At 38.1% G+C, this 19,332-nt stretch overlaps 1 protein-coding gene across 1 annotated transcript in view; it reads right to left on the reverse strand.

Annotated features, from left to right (window-relative positions):
• Positions 1 to 19,332, reverse strand: part of CRB1 (crumbs cell polarity complex component 1) — a gene marked incomplete at its 3' end in the record, with an annotated part of 108,176 nt that overhangs the window by 13,725 nt on the left and 75,119 nt on the right. Inside the window, exons 8-11 of the mRNA XM_082314728.1 lie at positions 18,971 to 19,136; positions 15,334 to 16,240; positions 13,608 to 13,736; positions 10,426 to 10,552 (exon numbers count right to left, since the gene is read on the reverse strand). Of these exons, the coding sequence (XP_082170854.1) occupies positions 10,426 to 10,552; positions 13,608 to 13,736; positions 15,334 to 16,240; positions 18,971 to 19,136 (1,329 nt within the window). The remainder of the gene's footprint in view (positions 1 to 10,425; positions 10,553 to 13,607; positions 13,737 to 15,333; positions 16,241 to 18,970; positions 19,137 to 19,332) is intronic.

A 19,332-nucleotide genomic window follows, 5' to 3' on the forward strand; every position in this document is an offset into this window, starting at 1 on the left:
ACATTAAATAATTACAAAGGTTTGTAGAGCTGCTGATTCTCCTGTCCTTTCTACTGAATTACAGCAGTATCATATCTTTTTATTTGAGTGCTTTTATTCTTCTTGAAAAGTGAATAATCTTTTCTACCAAATATTGTTTGAATAAGACTGTTGTATTTGCTGCACAGTTACTTTGGTACAAAGCTCAGATGTTTGTGCAACAAGTTCTGCCTCTCATTTAAGTGGCTCTGTGTATCAAAACAAATAAGTATTCCTGATCATTTGAAACAAAAATATTTTTCAGATCCTCAAGAACAGGAATTTTTTATTCATTTTTAGTGGAAAAAATATTCTATAGGCCTAGTAAAGTGTGCAAAAATTTTTCGGACGTTATTAGGAATAGAGTTTCATAACAAGAACTGAAAAATACTCTGCACAAGAATGTGCTCTACAGGCAGAGTTCACCAAGACATATGTAGGAAGCCTTGTTTTATAAGGAAACAACATAGTTTCATGGACCTTTGACAGTAATCTTAAGCATATGATTAGTTTCCAAGACATTAACACTAGCCTACAAGATGCATTTGTTATCCTAAGCTAATATCTCCATAGCATTCAGGAGCTGTGGCACTATCACTGCCTAAATAAAGTAGGGGTTGGAATTGAGGACCATGGCTCCCATTCAGGCACCTGAATAAATGTGGGTAGGTTTGCTGAAGTGCTTAATCGGTAGTACCTGGGAAATCTCCATATTTACCCTTTATCTGGCGTCCTTTAAATATACAAACATATCTAAGGTGCAGGTAACCTTGGTCTTTCTAATTGTAATGGTGGTGAATGAGCTTCCTCTGAAGCCACGTTGGTCCTGATCCGTCAATAAATTCCATGTACAGCTTCACACCCATGTTTGTTTCAGTTCTGTCAATTCTAGTGAAGAGTACAAACATTGAATCCCAAGAGATTACTGGCATCATGCACTCTGTATAAGTTATCTTTTCCATCATAGACTCCTTAACTTCTGCCCAGTTTCTTTTTCTTTTCGTAAGCACTCAGGTGAAAGCCCAAATTGTATTTGTCAGCTTGAAAGTGAGGTTAGAGTTTTCTTTTGTTTAGAAAATTCTGGTCAATTAAGTTATTTGAAATTTATGGATTTAAAACAGATTTATGGTCTGGTTTCAGTCACTATTCAGTCAAGTTGCCCAGTAAATAAAAAGTATCTTACTGTGCAAAAGTGGCAGCACATAGGTGACTAATGCCTGCTGTTGGGGTATCACTGCTGTTTTGCTGTTTTCTAGATAAATATCCATATCTTTTTAAACACAAAGTTTCAAAAATTTACCAGTGAACATAGCTACATTTCCATTTTCAGTGGAAAAAAAGACACCAAAATACAAACAAAAGACTTTTCAATACTTGCAGCAAAATAATTTTCTCATCAGTTGTATTTTAAGAAGCAAAGTAAACGGAAACATGCGAAGTTTCAGCATTAGATCATAACAATAGCCAGAAATATCAGAATTACCAAAATGTATGTTTGTGTTTGGATAGACCTTAGGATGAGATCAGAGTTGTTACACTTTTTATCTACAGAGACAACTGGAAGACAGAAGTATTTGTTCCTGGCCTTACAAATGAAAAAAAAAAAAAAAGTAAAAGTAGAGTATTATTTTTATATTTATGAGTTAATTGTTCTAAAGCAACTTTCAGAATACCGTCCCTCAGTGCTAAGCCTGCTGCATTATTTGAAGATAGAAAAAACAGATAAAAGAGAAAAGAACATTAAGTCTCATGAACCATATGAGAAAAAAGATGTAAAATTTAGTATCGAACAATGCAGGCATGGAGTGCATGAATGTGTTATAAAGTGAGCAATGACTGAAGTAAATGCCCATGTGATATGAATGTGAGTCTACAGGGAAAACATCAGAAGGTGAGAAAAAGGAAAACAATGCCATTGCAACATAAACGATGGTGTACAGTGTTAGTCTGAATACTAAATGTGTTATGTGAATACTGTACTTGAGCTGATTCCTATACTGCAGAGTGTTATGCTGTCATATGTCATCTGGGCTCCCTTTTCTGCTTATATTTACCATGCACATTAAATATTCAACTACTTTTCACTGATGCGTGCAGTAATGCTGGCCTTGTGAGGAGCTTTCTTGTCTTTCCCAGCTAAGACACATCAGATAACCTTATTGTCTTTGCATCCTAATGTTTTTGTACCTTATGTTATGACACATATTAAATGTGTTTCTTGCAATATCCTTTTAGAAGTTTTAGTTAAATCCCGTGTTTTGAATACAGACTAATAGAAAATAGCAAAGGCTATTAAGGGGCTGTTCTGCTATGAAAAACAACTGTAAAAATGGCATTGTGACATTTCCAATGACTTCCAGAGCAGAGCTGCTCATTTTACAAATCTAAAGATGTTTCTTCTTACCCCACATTTGACCTGGCACAGGAATAAAACTGGGCTCGCTCTGGCTCCTACCATCAACGGTAATGATTCTGCCATGATGGGTGATCTACAAGCACGCAAATGACATGAAAACAAATAAATTCCAGCTCGGTTACGCTGACTCTGCTAGGCTAATAAAAATAGTAAAAACTTACTTCAGTTGATGAAATAATATTATTTCAATAACCTATCATCAGAGTGCAATAAGTTTACCTGTGCTGTACAGTCCTTTTCTCCAAACAGTTGACATGATGAGGGTTTTCTCAAAGTAAGGTGTTACAGAGGATAAATCAGAAGTACCAGGGAATACCCTTTATGCTTCCAGCAGCAGACTTACAGAATGTAGGTTATATAGACCAGACTGCCTATTTCCTTGCCGCAGTCTGCTCCCTGTCTAGATCTTAGGAGCATCAGGAAAGCTGATAGGTGAGAGTCAGCTTCTGCTCATTGATAGTTCTCCTAGCCCACGGCCTGCTCCCCACTTGGGAAAGAAAGCCAGCAGGAATGTGTCGTGGGCTGGCCACGCTGACCATGGTTGCTGGAGGCTGAGGGCATCAGTTTTGAACAGGGGTTCAGTCCTCTCTCCTTTGATCCTCAAGTGCCACTGGCTTCAGTATGATTTTAGAGCACATAAATGAGTGGTTTTAAATAGCTCTGCTTTCATGAGGTTATATTATTTTGAGGCAAGGACCTCAAATGCAGCAGAGTTAGCTACACAAGACAGGGAATTTCAGAAAAATGGTTTAATTTTGAAAATATTTTACTGTACATATTAGTCGTTCTCAACAGGCTGCAAGAGCACTGGAAAAGACAAAAGTCACAGTAGACACAAATGTGCTCACTTACTAAGACATCAGTCTGATGGTCCCCAATGGCTTGACCCAATCTTGCTGCCCTCCTGTCATGGGTTGACAGGAGGGGAACCTGGAGCTGACCTCCATGTATGGTGAGACCCTCTGTTCACGCTCTGCAGGTTATAACAGCTGGGATAAGCTTTTCGGTGACCCGGGGCACCCACAGCTCCTCAGCTGGTGCTGTGGAGGAGCAGTAGGTGAGTGGCTTGTCTGAAAATCAGGGTGGTAGCACTTTTCAGCTTCAGGTGACTTACCCAGCTTTACTTCATTTTACCACACTCCTGAGGCTGAATATTATTGTCCTACTGTTGCGAACATTGAGCATTCAAGCTCAAGAAAAATTATTACTTTGCCTTAAAATAATTATATTTTAATATTAATAATATTTTTTAAAGATTCTGTGCTGTATTTTTGGCTTTCTATGGCTCTTAAAACTTTCTTCAGGCTTGCGAGGTCTAGCAACTTGTCTTCTTTCATGGAGGCTGAAATCTGTGTGTTGGAGCATAAACATGAGCCATCTAGGGCAGAATCATTATTTCAGACTGAAGGTGTTGACAATATTGCTATCCTAGTTTCACTAATGAACAACCTCTGAAGTATGGAAATGTCCTAACCATCTGCAGTAGGAAAGAGTGTATATCCAGGACAAGAACAAATCTATAGTGATCACAAAGAGAACAAAGTTCTTTCACCAAATACTTTCCCTTACAAGTGTGTAAATTTCTTCCTTGGGATTTCTTTCTGTTTTTTTTTTTTTTTTTTTTTTTTTTTTTGCATTTGAAGAAGCAGAACATTAATACTGCTCTTGCACTCAGTCTCCTAATATTGAGAAGTTTTCTGCTGGAAAGAGGAGGTGAAACATCATTGGTTTTTTTCTTGTCTAACAATATGCTAAAATTCTTTTAAACTGTTTTGCAACCTCAAGACATAAAATGGTGAGAACACTGGCTCAGAACTGATGCAGTGTGAAAACTAATGTGCATGACTGTATTTGCCATTATATTGCTCTATAGGTCTTGAAAATAAAATATTTTTTACAAGTCTGTGTATAATAGCAAGATAGAGGTATACAAGACCAAAACAAACAGGTGAGGCCACAGTGAGACTGAGGGAAAATGGTGTAGTTGTTACATTCCTGATGTCCACATCTTTTAGTCAAATGGTAATTATCCATTAATAGCCTCATAAGTATGAATATGTAAATAGCAATGGAATGCATTATTCATGAATCACCAGGCATTAATTATTGTAATTAAGTATCATTTGCTACGTTCGTATTACTAACCCTTGCAGTTAATGAATATATTAGCTAATCACTGTAGAGCAGATTCAATCAAAATTCTGCGTGTCTGTGCTATGGAAGCCTAAGAGAGTTTTAGTGAATTTAGATTCAATATTGCACATATCTTACATGCTTATCAGTGTATTTTTAATGACATTAAATGTGAATCGTAACCCCCAGCGCATGATGCTTGTCCTTGTGCCCAGGAGGATGGAATGGTATCAGCTGGAAGAGGATATGAAAGCACCAATGGCGCACATCAGAGCACACAGCAGTAGCTACCTTAAGCAGAACTTTAATTCTGGGACTTGAAATCCACCACCTCTTTCAAGTTTCACGCATATTCACGTGTACAATAGGAGAAAGTATGCTTTGTGAGGAAGTGCTGTCCCAAAGGTGCAGCTGATGATAATGTTCAAGAAACAATTTCAAAGTACAGACCGAGCTGTTAGCCAGTTGGCGCAGGGACGCGTCTGCCTTTTGCTAGCACAAGCAGAACACAGCACTAGCAGGATGTACTCTTGAGCCTAATGGGGCCTCAGGGCACTCTTGAAACACAAAGTAAAATGAACAACCAAACTCTGCAATTTTTTTTACCCTCTGGAGATCTATTTCAGGTAATAGTAATCTAAGTAAGACAGAAAGAAGACTTGCTGGAGGTTTTTGTGGCTTTTTTTTAGACTGTAGGTCTTAGAACCAGGGTTTGTGGTTCTTGAAGTAGAAATTTTGAGGAATTTTTCATTGTAAACAAAAGTTTCCGTATTTTTAGAAAGAATCACTGACTCGAGATATAAAATGTAAGTTCAAGTGCTAAAAGTTAATAGATACAAGTAAAGTGCTGAACTTTTGGGTGTCAGGCCAGGAAAAATATTTGCAATGAAAGAATGAAACCTGCTTTCATCACTGTGAGTTTGAAGCAGATTTTTTGCTATTTTTAGTTTCACCAACATACTGTAGTCACAAGCACTGAGTAAATTGAGTATTGGATCTAGTTTCTTAAAAATTAAATGTTCTGGGAGCAAGAGAATTCAAGTAAGCATACATCATCAAGGATATTTTCCAATTCACGAACACATGGGCTGTTTGTAGTTAAAACTGTGATAGGATACTGCTGGCAGAGTCTGAATTGTATTAGAGCACCTGCAGAGGAGGATCAGTCAGAGCCTGTTTTTTTAAGGGTCAGAAGTAGGAGCTATTGTCAATAAAGACACTCTGGCATTCCCTGTGTATACTTCCCCATTGAAGTACCTCTTGTGTTTGCCAAACGCATTAAAGAATACCCTTTCATTCATCCCACAGCTGATGCAAATCCCTTTGCTCTTCCTTCCAGTACCTCCATCACTACTGTCTTTCCCTTCTTTTCAGAAATCTTACTTCTTCCTCAAGCCCAAACACTGGTACTTCTCATTACCCATATTTCTGAATGACAGTCACTGGCATCTGAAAAACAACCTGAATATTAGTGTTAAAATATAGGGGGATCCATTACAGATAATATCAGTATTCAGCATCACAAGCCATGCCTCCAAAAATCATGGTCTTGTTTGTTTGCTTTCTTTTGTTTGCATGTCTGGTACCCCTCCTCTAATTTTGAGCATATTGAGATGATGGTTTTCCAAGCTCTTCTCAACACTCAAAATGGCATGATCCCTTTTTTTACTTTTTTTTTTTTAAAAATGAATACTGAGATTCTCACAAAAGCATGAACTCATCTGTGAGTTTGTGCTATAAATAAAAAAATCAAATCTCAAAAGATTTGCAATAAAATTGCAACACTGGAGGTGTATGAAGATCTTGCTGTTCTATCTTAATATTAATCTTGAATAATGGCATTTTCAAACCCTCAAATTCTAAAAAATCTTAGCAATTGGTTGTATTTACAAAGAAATTGCTGCTTAGTGTCATTATTCATCCAGCCGTTTTTTCATGTTTGCTACTATAGCTGCTTCCCTTCAAATGTCCTACACCTGCATTTCTTTTAAAAATCCATGTATATTCAAGAAAGTTATTTTAATTAATCTGACATTTTTTTCTTTATTTTTTAACCTTTTAAACTAGAAATATCAAGTCTGTTCTCCACTGGGTGTGTCGGAAGACCGATGCTTGGGACAGGTCCAGCCTATGGGCTACGATAGCTCACTGGAAAGGAATGACCCATCAAAATGTTGACAGAGACCTCGTAACACTCAACAGTTTTGTAAGTATTGACAGTATGTAAGGATGAGCTAACTAATAACAGTCACTTTAAGCCATGTGGATAAAATCCCTTCCTCTCTGAATCATTGGTCTGGGGGCTTGTTTTTTAGTTGTGCTCTGTAAGGTACCGAGAGCTACCCAGCAAAGGTAATCACCCTTGATGGGTAACACAGTATTGCAGCTGAAGTGGTTCAAGCGGCTGAACCACTTCACTGGGAAGCACCTGGCTCTGCACTGTCAGCACTCCTGGAGAAGACATAGGGAAGATACAGCTTTAGTTTTTGTGTGGTGTACATGTAAAGTGCAAACATTCAGAAAACATGGCACACTCAAAGCAAATGAATAGAGTCATTAGCAGAAAATGAGGAGTAAACATAAAGAGACAAAGGCAGAAGGTTTATTTTGTGTATAAAGGTAGGAAAGTTATGTACACGTGCACAATGGAGTTGAGAATACAGAAATACAAAGAGGAAAGGAGCAGCATTTCTGAAGTCGGGACTTTTCATGATGACAAGGCATTAGAGGAAGGAAAGAATTCAATTACAGGTGTGTACTCAGAAAAAGAAAGACTGAACTGATGCTCTGCTAATATATTCTAGATTAATAACTTGCATATTCCCGTAAATCCATATAAAACCTGTATTTAATATTGTATGTACACTCATATCAAGTTTCTAGTATTGAAGGGAAAGAGTTTTGGAATCTCTATACAGAAGTATTCCTTGTTTTTCAGATTATGCCTATAGCTATAGTATGTCAGAAATGTTGTTATTACATGTATTGCTTTCCAGCTTTCTTCAACATTAATACCAGGATGAAATTTTTGCTTATTGTAGTGTATCCCGTAGCATATATTCTATAAAGTACATAGCTCAATTTACTTATGTGGGAGCTGAACTAAACCCAGTGAGAAAAAAATACCAAAACTTTATTGTGATTTTCTTAATTTTGATTTTTAAAAGAATCCTTGGTTTGAACTGCTTTGGTTAGTAGCATCAGTTTTTTCATGTGAATTTTCAAAAATTTCTTACTTCTTTGCTTTTAGTTAGCATTCTGAAATGACATGATAGTTTTAATTTCATGTTATTTGTGTTTAAGTTTTTCATTTTTCATTTCAATAATACTGAACCAAGCAACATTTTTAGCTACGATTAAATGAAAACTACAGTTTGGAATAAAATTTCCAACATAATACTTTGTTTATTATTTTAAATTTCCATACGAAGGAAAATTGACATTTTAACTCAAAACAAGGTGAATGTTTTAATTTTGTTTTGTCTTATTTTGATATTTTAAACCAAAATGCAGACATTTCACACAGAAATATTGATTTCATTAAAAAAAAAAAAAACAAAAAAACCCTTTTCCTCTGACATTGTAAATTTGATCACATTACTTTATCTGGAGTAAAAAAACAATTTTCCAAAACTGTATTTTCATTGGGGAAAAAAAAAAAAAAAGCAGTTTGGTTTTGGTTTGTTGTCTTTGCCCATGTTATATAATTCACGATATTACATGTGATTCCCAGTAAGATAGCTAAGCCCTACATCTGATAGAATATGCAGTTTTGTTTCTGACACTGCTACGTTAATTTTACCTCCACTGCTGGAACATGCATTCCCTTCTTGTGTTTATTGTTTGCTTACAAAGAGGAAAGGAACTTTTAGCTGATTTTTTTTTTTTTTTAAAATAAGAGATTAACAAGAAAATCACCCCAATCACTTTTCTGGTATGATACAGCAAAGAAATTATACTTGTGTAATACAATTATTATAACTAAATATATTGTGCTTAAGTTTTCATACTAAGACAGGTGCTTGAGACAGGCATACATGACATATTGCAGGGATGAATCATGGTATTTTCCACAAATGTGCAAAAAATGTGTTTGGTTTTTTTTTTCCCTCTGAAAATAGGAGTAGACTTTTTAATTAGACCAGTGTTGCTGCAATTATGTGCTGCATGGTATTCAGAAAAATAACAGACTTTGGAGCATTTATGAACGGTGGGAAACAAAAAATAGAGGCTTGATTACCAGACAGTGACTTCTGCTATAGCCCGCCATGGCAAAACGGGAACCTTAACATCTAACTTATACACACATTTTAAGGTGTCTTAATGAAACTGTAGAATTAAAGGTGGGATTTGCTCTTCATGAACACTCCAGGTCCAATCCATAGCAAGTTGGGTAGGACTGAAGAGACAAGGTCAGGTTTGAAGTGGGAAAACTGTAATACCATTGGGCTCAAGGACGCCTGCAAAAGATCAGCTGTTCTCTCTGGAGTCATAAAACTTCATTGTATAATGTTAGTTAGTCTTTCCTGTAACTCTGCTACATGCCATATCACTTAATAATAAAACACCACTTTATACATGCTTAGTCTTTTGAATCATCACTCAAGGACACTATTTAAATGACTAAGAGGAGTACAGACCCTATACAAATATAATATGATCATGAATGCCCAAACAAATGGTTGCACTGTTCATACATGGTTTTTGCCTTAAAGAATTGTTCAGAAAAACAAAACCTCACTTTTCACTACTGTTTTGTACTTAACAATGTACTTCAGTTGTGTCTACACTCTCAAAGGTAACTACACAGATAATTTGCTATTATAATTTTTGCTAAACCTCCTGGTATGGATAATTTTTAGGGCCCTTATTTTCATTCTTTAAAGAATCCATGGACAATGAATCAACTGAACTACCTTGATTGCTTCCTAAGAAGGTAAAAAAACCCTCAACATATTTTTGTCTAATGACACTCATACCTATTGATGGATAACGTAGATTTAAAGTTGTAGAAATCTTTGAATAAACAACAAATCTATGATTTTAAAGTCTGATGTACTTACTGGGCCTTTCTTGAAAAACTGATGAAGATTAAGACAGCTGTATTTTATATTAGTATAAGATACTGGAGATGTACAGGCTACCGGAGCAGAGGTTCAGGATTAGTGATACCGGTGCAGGACTGCCACTAATTCAAATGGATGTGAGAGTGTGCTCAGTATGTTGCCAGTTGCTAATCCAAACAATTATCTAATTATCCAAAAATATCATACATGATTTCACAGGTGTGAGACCAAACTGCCAAAGAAATAGCAATGAACATGGCATGCAATGCAAAGATAGTGACCATCTGTAAGATTTAATGGTAAAATTAGCCATATTGAAGGCAGTGGATCTTTGCCACTCATTGTCGTAGGGTCTGAATGCCACCACCAGCATACCTCATAGTTCTCATTAATATGTACTGCCTGTTGGTGTGTCCCACTGTTGCCCACTGGCAGTGTGTATGTGGTGAAATGCTCTGGTGGAGGTAGGATGACACACTTTTTAAGATCTGCTAGCATTTGTTCTAAAATTAAGTGAAAGAATTAAAACAGATCCAAAGCGATTAATAGAAAATGGTTCAAAGAAATATGAAACAATTTTTAAAACTCTGATGTTCATATTGCTTTGCTAAGCTGTTTGGTCAAGGCATCTTCTGCTGCATTAAAATACAAAAGTTTAAAGACTGTTTAATAGTCTTCCTGTTCACCCCACTCAACTGCTGGATCATCATCCATTCGTAGAATAAGATAGGAGAGAAGCTGAAAGAGATTCTGCCACAACAGTAAAGAGACAAAAAAGGAGAGGTCGCTTACATCTATCTCACAGCGGTCTCCGGCATAGTTCACGTCGCAGAGGCAGTGGAACTTGTTGAGTAGGTTCTGGCAGAGGCCCCCGTTCAGACACGGGTCAGAGCTGCACTCATCAATGTCCTTTTCACATCTAGAGGAAAGACTGCAAATAGTGAGCATCTGAAATCACACAGAAAATGCACCAAATGGGCACATTTTTAATTCTGAAGCTTTTGGGGGAAGAGAGAGAAGGATGCTCTATTTGAAATCTGTGGCATATTTCCACACGTGTTTATGATTTTATTAACTACCTGATTAGCTACACTCAAATCCTGGACTTCCTGTATTATTTTCAAACACAGATAGTTAAGCCGGAAATTTCTTCTCTGTAAACCAGAGTTAATGGTGCTTAGCAATGTAAAATGAAAGTTTGTGTATGATTTTACAGCTAGATCTGGCAGAAGTCCTGCTGACAGCTTGCTTATCCATTTTCATTGTTATGGGGAGCTGAGGGCACATTTTCCTTCTCGGTAGTCTGGATGCAAGTCAAACAAATGCGTGTTTTTCCCAGCTGAGTGCGCCCTGGGAATGCTCACCTGCTTTTTTTTCTCAATTTGAAATGCCAGTAGATGCTCAGCAGAATCTCCTATACGGTCTCTCTGAGGACATGGGCCCTGGGAATGGTAAGAATGGTGCAGAACAGGGCTTTACAAGCTTAAATATGTATCATTAATTTTTTTGAGTTAATTCTGATGATAACGGACATTTGAGTTCTCATAATTTCTCAAAGCAACCATTTGAACATTAATGAAGAATGTGTGAGGTTGTCTGAAAACTAGTAATCATTTGGTGATTTGTTGCTTTGACAAAGCTTCCCCTTAATTCCCTGTCCCCTTTTCTTCAAATAATGCCAATGGTAAATCCTAATTTTTCCAGATAAAAACCCAGATTTATTCTTGAAGAAGAACGTGAGAAACTCCTTCTACATTGTAAGGAATTGCTTTGTTCCATCATGTTGATAACCATGCAATAAATTTCTAGTGTTACGTTAGAGAAGAGCTGTTCTTTATATTAAACACTTTTAGCTGATTTTCTTTATTAATCTGTAAAAAAGTTTCAACAGTTTCCTTCAATGGTAAGTTATATTCATATACTTCAAAAAGCTAAATTAAAGTATTAACCCAATGTATAAAAATTGTATAGGTATGAACTTACCTATGCAAATAAAAGAAACCCCAACCAAATCTTCCAGGGAATTAGGCACCAGAATGCAACTGAATTTCAGGAAAACTTAAAACCCTAACTTCTATAGGTAATTTCAAAAATCCCAGCCTGAACTCAATGCTAAATTTGTGTTTAAGAGACAGCTAGGTCTCCTTTTATGAAAAATAATCTTTTCACATTTACCTTTCCACCTATTAAGTTCATTCTTGGGGTTTTTTTGTGATCCCAAGTCAATTAATTGGCACAGAAAGATACTATTTTCTCTATACTGTGCATCAGTGGCATTCTGGGGGATGAAATATTGTCTTAAAGGAAAATGTCTGCTTTATCAATCTAACAGATAAATATATGAAGGGTTTGGGGTTTAATTTTCTTATTAACTGATGTAATTGAATTTGTTCTTGCCTAGAAAGGTTGGACCAGATGATCCTTGAGGTCCCTTCCAACCTGGTATTCTATGATTCTGTGATTCTCTATGAAAAGAAGCAGTGGAATTTTCTCATTTGGTATACTAAGATCTGCAAGCACGGAACTACGTCTGGTTTATGGTTTGGCAGCCTGGAGAAAAAGAGGACAAATAGTCAGTTTTAGATATTGGAAAAGAATGCCTTGCTGTGATAGTCTGTTAAAGTGCAATACACTTGGTACAAGGCTGCCGTTCAATATGAGAATCACGGGAACCATAAAATAGAGATTATTGCCAGCCAGTGGGATGGATGTAAGGAGGGCGCATTCCCAAGGCTGTAGTTAGCAAGTTGCCTGGCAGAGGAAGGAAGAAGGAAAAAGTGCTTTCCTTCTACCTTGAAGTACCAAGAAATATACGCACCAAGGAACTGCCTGAGAATATGCTTTTACTTTTTTATATTTTATTTGATTTGATTTTTTTGAATATTGTGAGGTGGCACACAGACCTGCTGGCTGAGTTAAACAGTACAATGCAGACATGTCTGCCAACTACACTGTGCATTGAGTGGGTGCAAATTTTCATTTCATCTATCTTTTATAGCTTACTGCACTGTTTTCACAAAATCAGTTGGTTAATAAGTTTCTGAGAGAATGAAAACCTTTCGTTAAAACTTCTTTGTGTTTGCAGAGCCAGCATAGCTTGGTCCTGTTGAACTTTTGGATATTATTCTCTGATGTAATGCTAATTTCACTAAGAGCACGTACGGTATTTCCTTTCTCACTATCCAAAAAGGTGCCCTTACCTGTTCAGACTATATTATGACTGGGACGATGTCTTCCTACTTTTCTATGGCACCTAATGCCCTGAGGCTGTCAGGACGCCCTACTCCAGAGCTGTTTGTAGAAAATGGTAAGTGTGAATTGTGACAATATGCTACAAGATACAAATTTCACTGTGAGGAAGGCCCCTCTGGTTCAGACTAAACTATAACATGTAAAAAGTATTCCTTAACTTCTTTTTAAAATAATAATTCTGGTTTTATACTTCAGCATTCAGTAAGAAAGTAACAAGCTGCAGTACCACCAGGTATTTCATCTCATACCATCCCTGTGGAAAAATAGATTGTGTATTCACAACACATGTGTGAAAGTGAAACAGCTTTGTATATTCATGTGTCAGTGTATTGTAGCCGATTTTTATATATGAGCAGGATATGTGTGTTTGTGTCCCCACCTACAGAAAGATAACATTCTAGCTTGTCATATATAAAATTGGCATGGCATCCAAAAATTGTAGAAGGGTATACAATGCTGCCTAAGAAATATCTTGCACTGGAGTTAATGGTGCTATGTTGGATTGAACGTTGCTGCATTAATTTTTGAGTTTTGTCTAAGTAAAACTGCTATACTTTCAGACCCTCAAAACCACTCAAGCAAGGAACTGCTGAACTTAAAAAACTGCTTGGTCTGTATTTCTGTAGGAGGGCAAAACCCCTGTGGCTGTTACCCTCTGAACCCTTCTGGAACAGCTTTTGGAAGAATTGCTCCACAAAGATCTGCTGGGTGAAGCATCTCACCGTTCTCCAGCAAATCCTGGCAGGCACACACATGTCAACTCGCCGCTGAGATTGGTGCAGTTGCCATAGTTGAAACATGTGAGGTTTCTCTCTTCATCGCCACAAACGGTATATGGTAATCTTCTGTATCTAGATAAATAAGAAGGCAATGGCAGTTGTTAGTTGCACTTTCCTTGTTTCTGGATGTCTCGTGCTCTCTCAGCTTTTTATTTGACTCTAGTCCACTGCTTTATAAATCTACTTTGCATATTTGTTATTTGAATGCAGAATCTAGTACTGTTAGTCAGCAGAGGGACCAGTGCTCCTGCTGGCAAATACTATTCAATACCAATGGGAAGGCATTACATTTTACCTATAAATGAGCACATGGTTTCAGGGGCTGCACATACTTAGTGCCTCCTTGGTTTCCTCTTTGGAAAGAAAACCCCACATCTGTGTGCAACGACACACCTGGTGCCTGGGGTACTCGGGGTTCTCACGGTTAGTGGTAGGCAGCAACTGAACTGGGGGAGCAATGCTGTTACTGTGTCATCCAAAGGAAAAGCAGCAGGAACTGAGGTTTAAGGCTCACAAAGCATGTTTTGCTTAACTTTTTTTAATTTGCTGAATTTGGTTTTCCTTTGCCAAGTATTTACTGGCAAGTTAATGATTCATTTCTTAGCAAAAAAAAAAAAAAAAAAAAGGACAACACTGCCTACTTTACTGTTATGGCTCTATGTGGTACCTGGATAGCTTAGTAGGAGAGTTCAAAGGAGAGACTTAGCATACAAGATAGACCATATTGGACCAATATAAGGCATCTTCAAATCTCAGGATGTCCTCACTACTCAAAAAAAGTCAACAAAAGTTGACAACTCTGTAATTATAACCTAAAAGACTGTGGTTGGGCAGCATGAAGACAATTGTCTGTTTGCATCCTTCGGGCTGCAGCAGACTGGGTTTGTTGGAGTCCTCTGGAGGAAGGAGAAGGATTTTGCCTTCTCTGAGAGCAATGTGCTCAGAAGGGAGAAGTTTATGGTGTGCAGAGAAGGGCAATTAAAGGAGAGAGAGGCCAGGGAAGAGCCTGCAGCCTTTACAGAGAAGTGTCTGAAAAGAATAGGAAACAAGCATGTGAGGAGTCTCAGAAGTGATGGAAAGAGTGGGCTGTGTGGTGTCTGCAGCCACCAGGACTGCTGGGCTGAGAGAGCAAGCTTGAGGGAAAAGACCCACCCAGCAAAGATGCTGGGGGTGGAGAGAAAAACTTCTTTACAAGCCCTTCTAATGTTATTTTCTCTTACCCACCAACTCTGAATTTCTCTACTTATAGTTCTAGAGACCTCTTACTCTAATAAAGTACAGTTTTAGAGATTCAGAACCCTTAAAATCTTTTTTTCTAAAAAAGATGTAACACATCTATCTCCAAGCTCTGGTGGACTTGTAATCCTGTCATCAGAGAGCTTGTACAACCCAGGCCGGCAGCAGAGCTGGGCAGCAGAGCTATGTCTTGTTCTCCGTGTCTTTGCCTCCGCAGTCTCTGCCTGACCTGCCAGCTTTCCACTGCCTCGGTCCACATTTAATTGATCTGTACAGCTTTCTGTACAGACTCTTTATACATTAATTCCGCAGCCATGATTAATATATATATATAGCTGCATAACAGCTGTGTTTAAAATGGAGACATCAGTGATGTAATAACCTTTCAGAAGAGACCTGACAACATCATACAGATCTGCCTTGTTTATAGTACCTGCAAAATTTTCCGGTGAAGTTACCAGCACACACGCAAGAATATCCATTAATCCCATCAATGCAGGTGGCCCCATTTGCACACTGGTGGCCACGGCAGTTGTCTATGTCCTCTTCACAATTTACCCCCGTGTAACCAGGTTCACAACTGCACTCATAAGAGGTGATCCTGTCAGTGCAGTTTCCATGAATGCAGGGGTTTGAAGAGCATTCATTGATGTTGACTTCGCAATGGGTGCCAGTCCATCCTTTGGGACATATGCAATGGTAGGAAGTATAGAAGTCTTCACATATCCCCTCATGCATACAGGGATCTGAACTGCAGACATCTACCTGCAAACAGCCAGTAAGAGCAGGGTTTGCAGATATTTTGAGAAATTGCTCCTCTTGAGGTTTTTTAGTAGGGATGTCAGCATTTTCAAAGTATGAGAGATAAATGCCACTGATTTCTATGGTGCTCATACATCCTCGGAGCCCATCCAGACTGTCAAAAGCCTTGTCAGCCACATAGATGTCTGTCTCTTCTCTTAAAAAGTTGAGGCTTCCTGCGGCAGTTGTGCTAGTTGCAGTGTCTTTCTTGTTATCTATATCAATGTGCCATCTAGAGAACTGGGACAGAGGCTCTACCATAGAGACCATCACTTGATGCCATTTCCCATCACTCACAGGCAGTGAACTAGCAAGGGTCAGCTTATAAAAGCTGTTGCCGCTTTGCAATTGAAAGAGTAATTTGGAGTTGTGAATGCTGATGGTAACGAACTCTGGCTCCTTCTCTGCATACAGCAATATCACGTCAGTGTCCCTAGTTCGAAAGCCAAATACGATATTGGTGAGGTCTCTGCTGATTTTTCCGTTGCTTCTGTAAAATATTGCACTGCTCCGGCCCCTAAACACTGCATTAGCAAGACCTGTGCAAAGATAAAAATTGAGAAACCACACCAACTTTGAACCAATACATGTGGAACAATATCTCTTCAGTGCCCCCTGCTCCCTGTTATGTAAGTCCTTTTGGGTTTGCTGAAAAACAATCAAATTCCACCAGTTATCCTTGCCTGCCCCTTATGGCTATAGAAATTACAGGACAGTACCAGCTATATTGACATCAAAAGTGTGCTGCTTTGCATCATCTCAAGTTATCATTCTAAAGATACAATTCCACGTTAGCGTTATCTCTCTTCTTCCTCTTTAGACAAAGAGAAGGAGGTGATCATAACTGGATACAACTCAAACCTGAGGCTGAGAGGGTGTTTCAAAAGAACATATATATTTGTCATTTATGTTCATTTCCTAAGTATCGGCAGTTAGTTATTCCCCATGACAGATCTGGATGGGGTGAACCTTTGTTCTCAATTCCTCTTTTCTTAGGTAAAGCACTAAAGAGGTTTTAGAAAGTATTTGATTGGATCCCAATTTACTCTCCCTGATGCAAAAAGGACAAATTTAATTGAAGTTAGTTGGCAAAAAGCCCCTTCAAAATCAATGTAAGAAGAGTTGTGCCTGTCGTGTTTAAAGCCAGCTTTTGCTGCTGTGTACACACTGCCACAGCCCTACTGATGGCACCGAGCCTGTGCTGGTGGGACTGGGAGGGCAGCAGCGTACTCAGTTTGCACTGGTGTGAGTGAAAATTGATGCGCAACATTGGGGCAGTTGTATGGACATCTTCACAAAGGTATTTGATCTTTTTGATTTGATGTTTCATTAGCATGGTTTCTACTAAAATGCACTAACTCACTGGGCTGTAAATTTGCACATTCTGAGATTTATGAGGATTATAGACAGGGAGGAGGGACAGGAAGGAATGTCTTCTGTCTGTACTTCAGACAAATTTAGCTTTGCAAGATCCTAGCACTGAGATAAGGTGGGTTCCTAAACTATCTCTGGGCTCAGTAAATGTTGATGAAAAGAACCCCTGGGAGTCCCAGTACGAAATTATTGACTGTATATCCTGATACTAAGGCAGCAGAGGTGTAACTGCATTGCCTGGCGCATCAAATGTGGTATCTTTCTCATAGGAAAAGTTTCCTCAGAGGAAACCATACTAAAAATGAAAGTCAGAGCTTTTCAAAATTATTTCTGATTTTTTAAATGACTCACAAAGCTGAGTTTTTTAAGCTCATACAGCTAAAATACTCCTGTAGAACTCTTATTAAGTCCTGAGCACAGCAAGCCATCTGGATGTGCTTTTACTCTCAGCTGTGACACTGGGCATACGGTTTTGCTGTTACCTGATGTTCCCCACATCAGCTTCCTGTATTGGCTTTTTCTCCTTTTTTCAAGTACACGTTTTCCTAAAGGGCTTACTAATTGTAGCCATCTAGGTGGAACTATAGCCACAGCCCCTGGAAAACATCTCTTTTTCTGCCTTAGCTTAAAATGGTATCCAGAGCATAAGACACTAGGCTGGCAGAGAACTCACTGGCCAGTAAACTCCTTTTTTTCATTACCCTGTATTGAACAACAAGAAGCCTACGCTGTAGCTAAGAAAACAACTAGTTAAAGCTACAGCTCTGTAGTGCAGGAATATCTATTAGGGAAACTCTCTACTATTGCCACATAAAACAGCACAGAAATCTAAAGGTGATCTAACAGTGTAAATGACCTTGAGTTTAGCAAAAGGAAACAGTTCAGATACTTTTCACTTCTCTGTTTGTGTGTGTTTATATTCTACCATAATATGCAATAGTAAAGTTTATGAGAGAATGTATTTTGATGTTATCATTGAAGACATCTATTAGAGAAGGTGCAATTATTTTAATTTCAGTTATAAATTTTAACAAGTGCTGCAATGCTGATGCTAACAGTCTCAACAAAAATAGCATCATATTGGTCTGTCAGCAAATTGTCTATGATTGATAGAAATCTTTTGTTGACCAACCTTCTTATTCCTAAGAATCAGCCATTCTAAGAACTTCCATCAGACTGCGTGTATATTTATCTTCCTTCACAGCATTGTTAGGGCTTTCTTTGATAGCAAAAAGAAAAAATATTGCTTCAAAATCCTTACTTGCTTTTTAAATTCCACTCCAGGGTGGGAAGGAGAAGGAAAGTGGAGAAGGAAAGAGATATGCAGGGTGGCTAATGTTCTTAAGACAGCTAATGGTCATCAATTTTCAAATAGACTGCTTGACATGCAAGTGTTTCTCATGCAGATGCTAGTTGAATAACTATACTGTTCATATTCAGGTGACTTTCTTCAAAGATATCTAACATTTCAGAAAATCAAATGATGCAATGTATGTCATGTAGCTTGTCTTCTCAGGAGGATGGAGAACATCCTAAGGTTAATCCAGCACTGGGTATCCTGTTATCTCTTCTCTGTGGAAGTATGAGGGGTACATTCACACTCTGGCAATGTACTGATCTATTGTACAACCTCCACAAGTTATGTTGAATAAGTCAAAAGCAAAGGTCTGTAAATATCAGTGTCTGTGTCAGGGGGTCTGGTTGCAGTTTTCTGCATTTGGTAGGGCAGATCCTTCCTGTTAATGTTACTTACAATTGACATTATTATTTTAATACAGAAATAATATTTGAATGAACTTTAAAGGCAGTGAATATTGAGTTTTAAGGAAATACTGCTGAAAATTTCTATTGTTTCTAATCCCCAAAGATGATAGGAATACCTGAAATGTACCTACATTCAAATCCTTGATGCACCAGCTGGCATTGTGCTTCATTAGGACAGGGCCCAAGCTCACACCACTTAACTTCCTCGCATGCCTTCCCTGCCGTGTTAGGGGGGCATGTGCAAGTGAAGTCGTCCCAGATTGAATAGCACACACCACCGTTGTGGCAAGGGTTGGACTATGGGGAAAGAGAAGAGACAACCTAAGTATGAATAAAAGCTGGTGGACTCCCAACTCTAAGGATGGGGAACTGTTTGGCAAAAAGGAGAATTCTGTTTATTTCAGACAGAAAGTGATAAAGACAAATACTATGACAGCACAGCGTGTTCAATAATTGGTGAAAAACAGTATTTCAACCTTAAAATATTTTAATT

Source organism: Platalea leucorodia (genome assembly GCF_965183815.1).
Source record: "Platalea leucorodia genome assembly, chromosome: 5".
NCBI lineage: Eukaryota > Metazoa > Chordata > Aves > Pelecaniformes > Threskiornithidae > Platalea > Platalea leucorodia.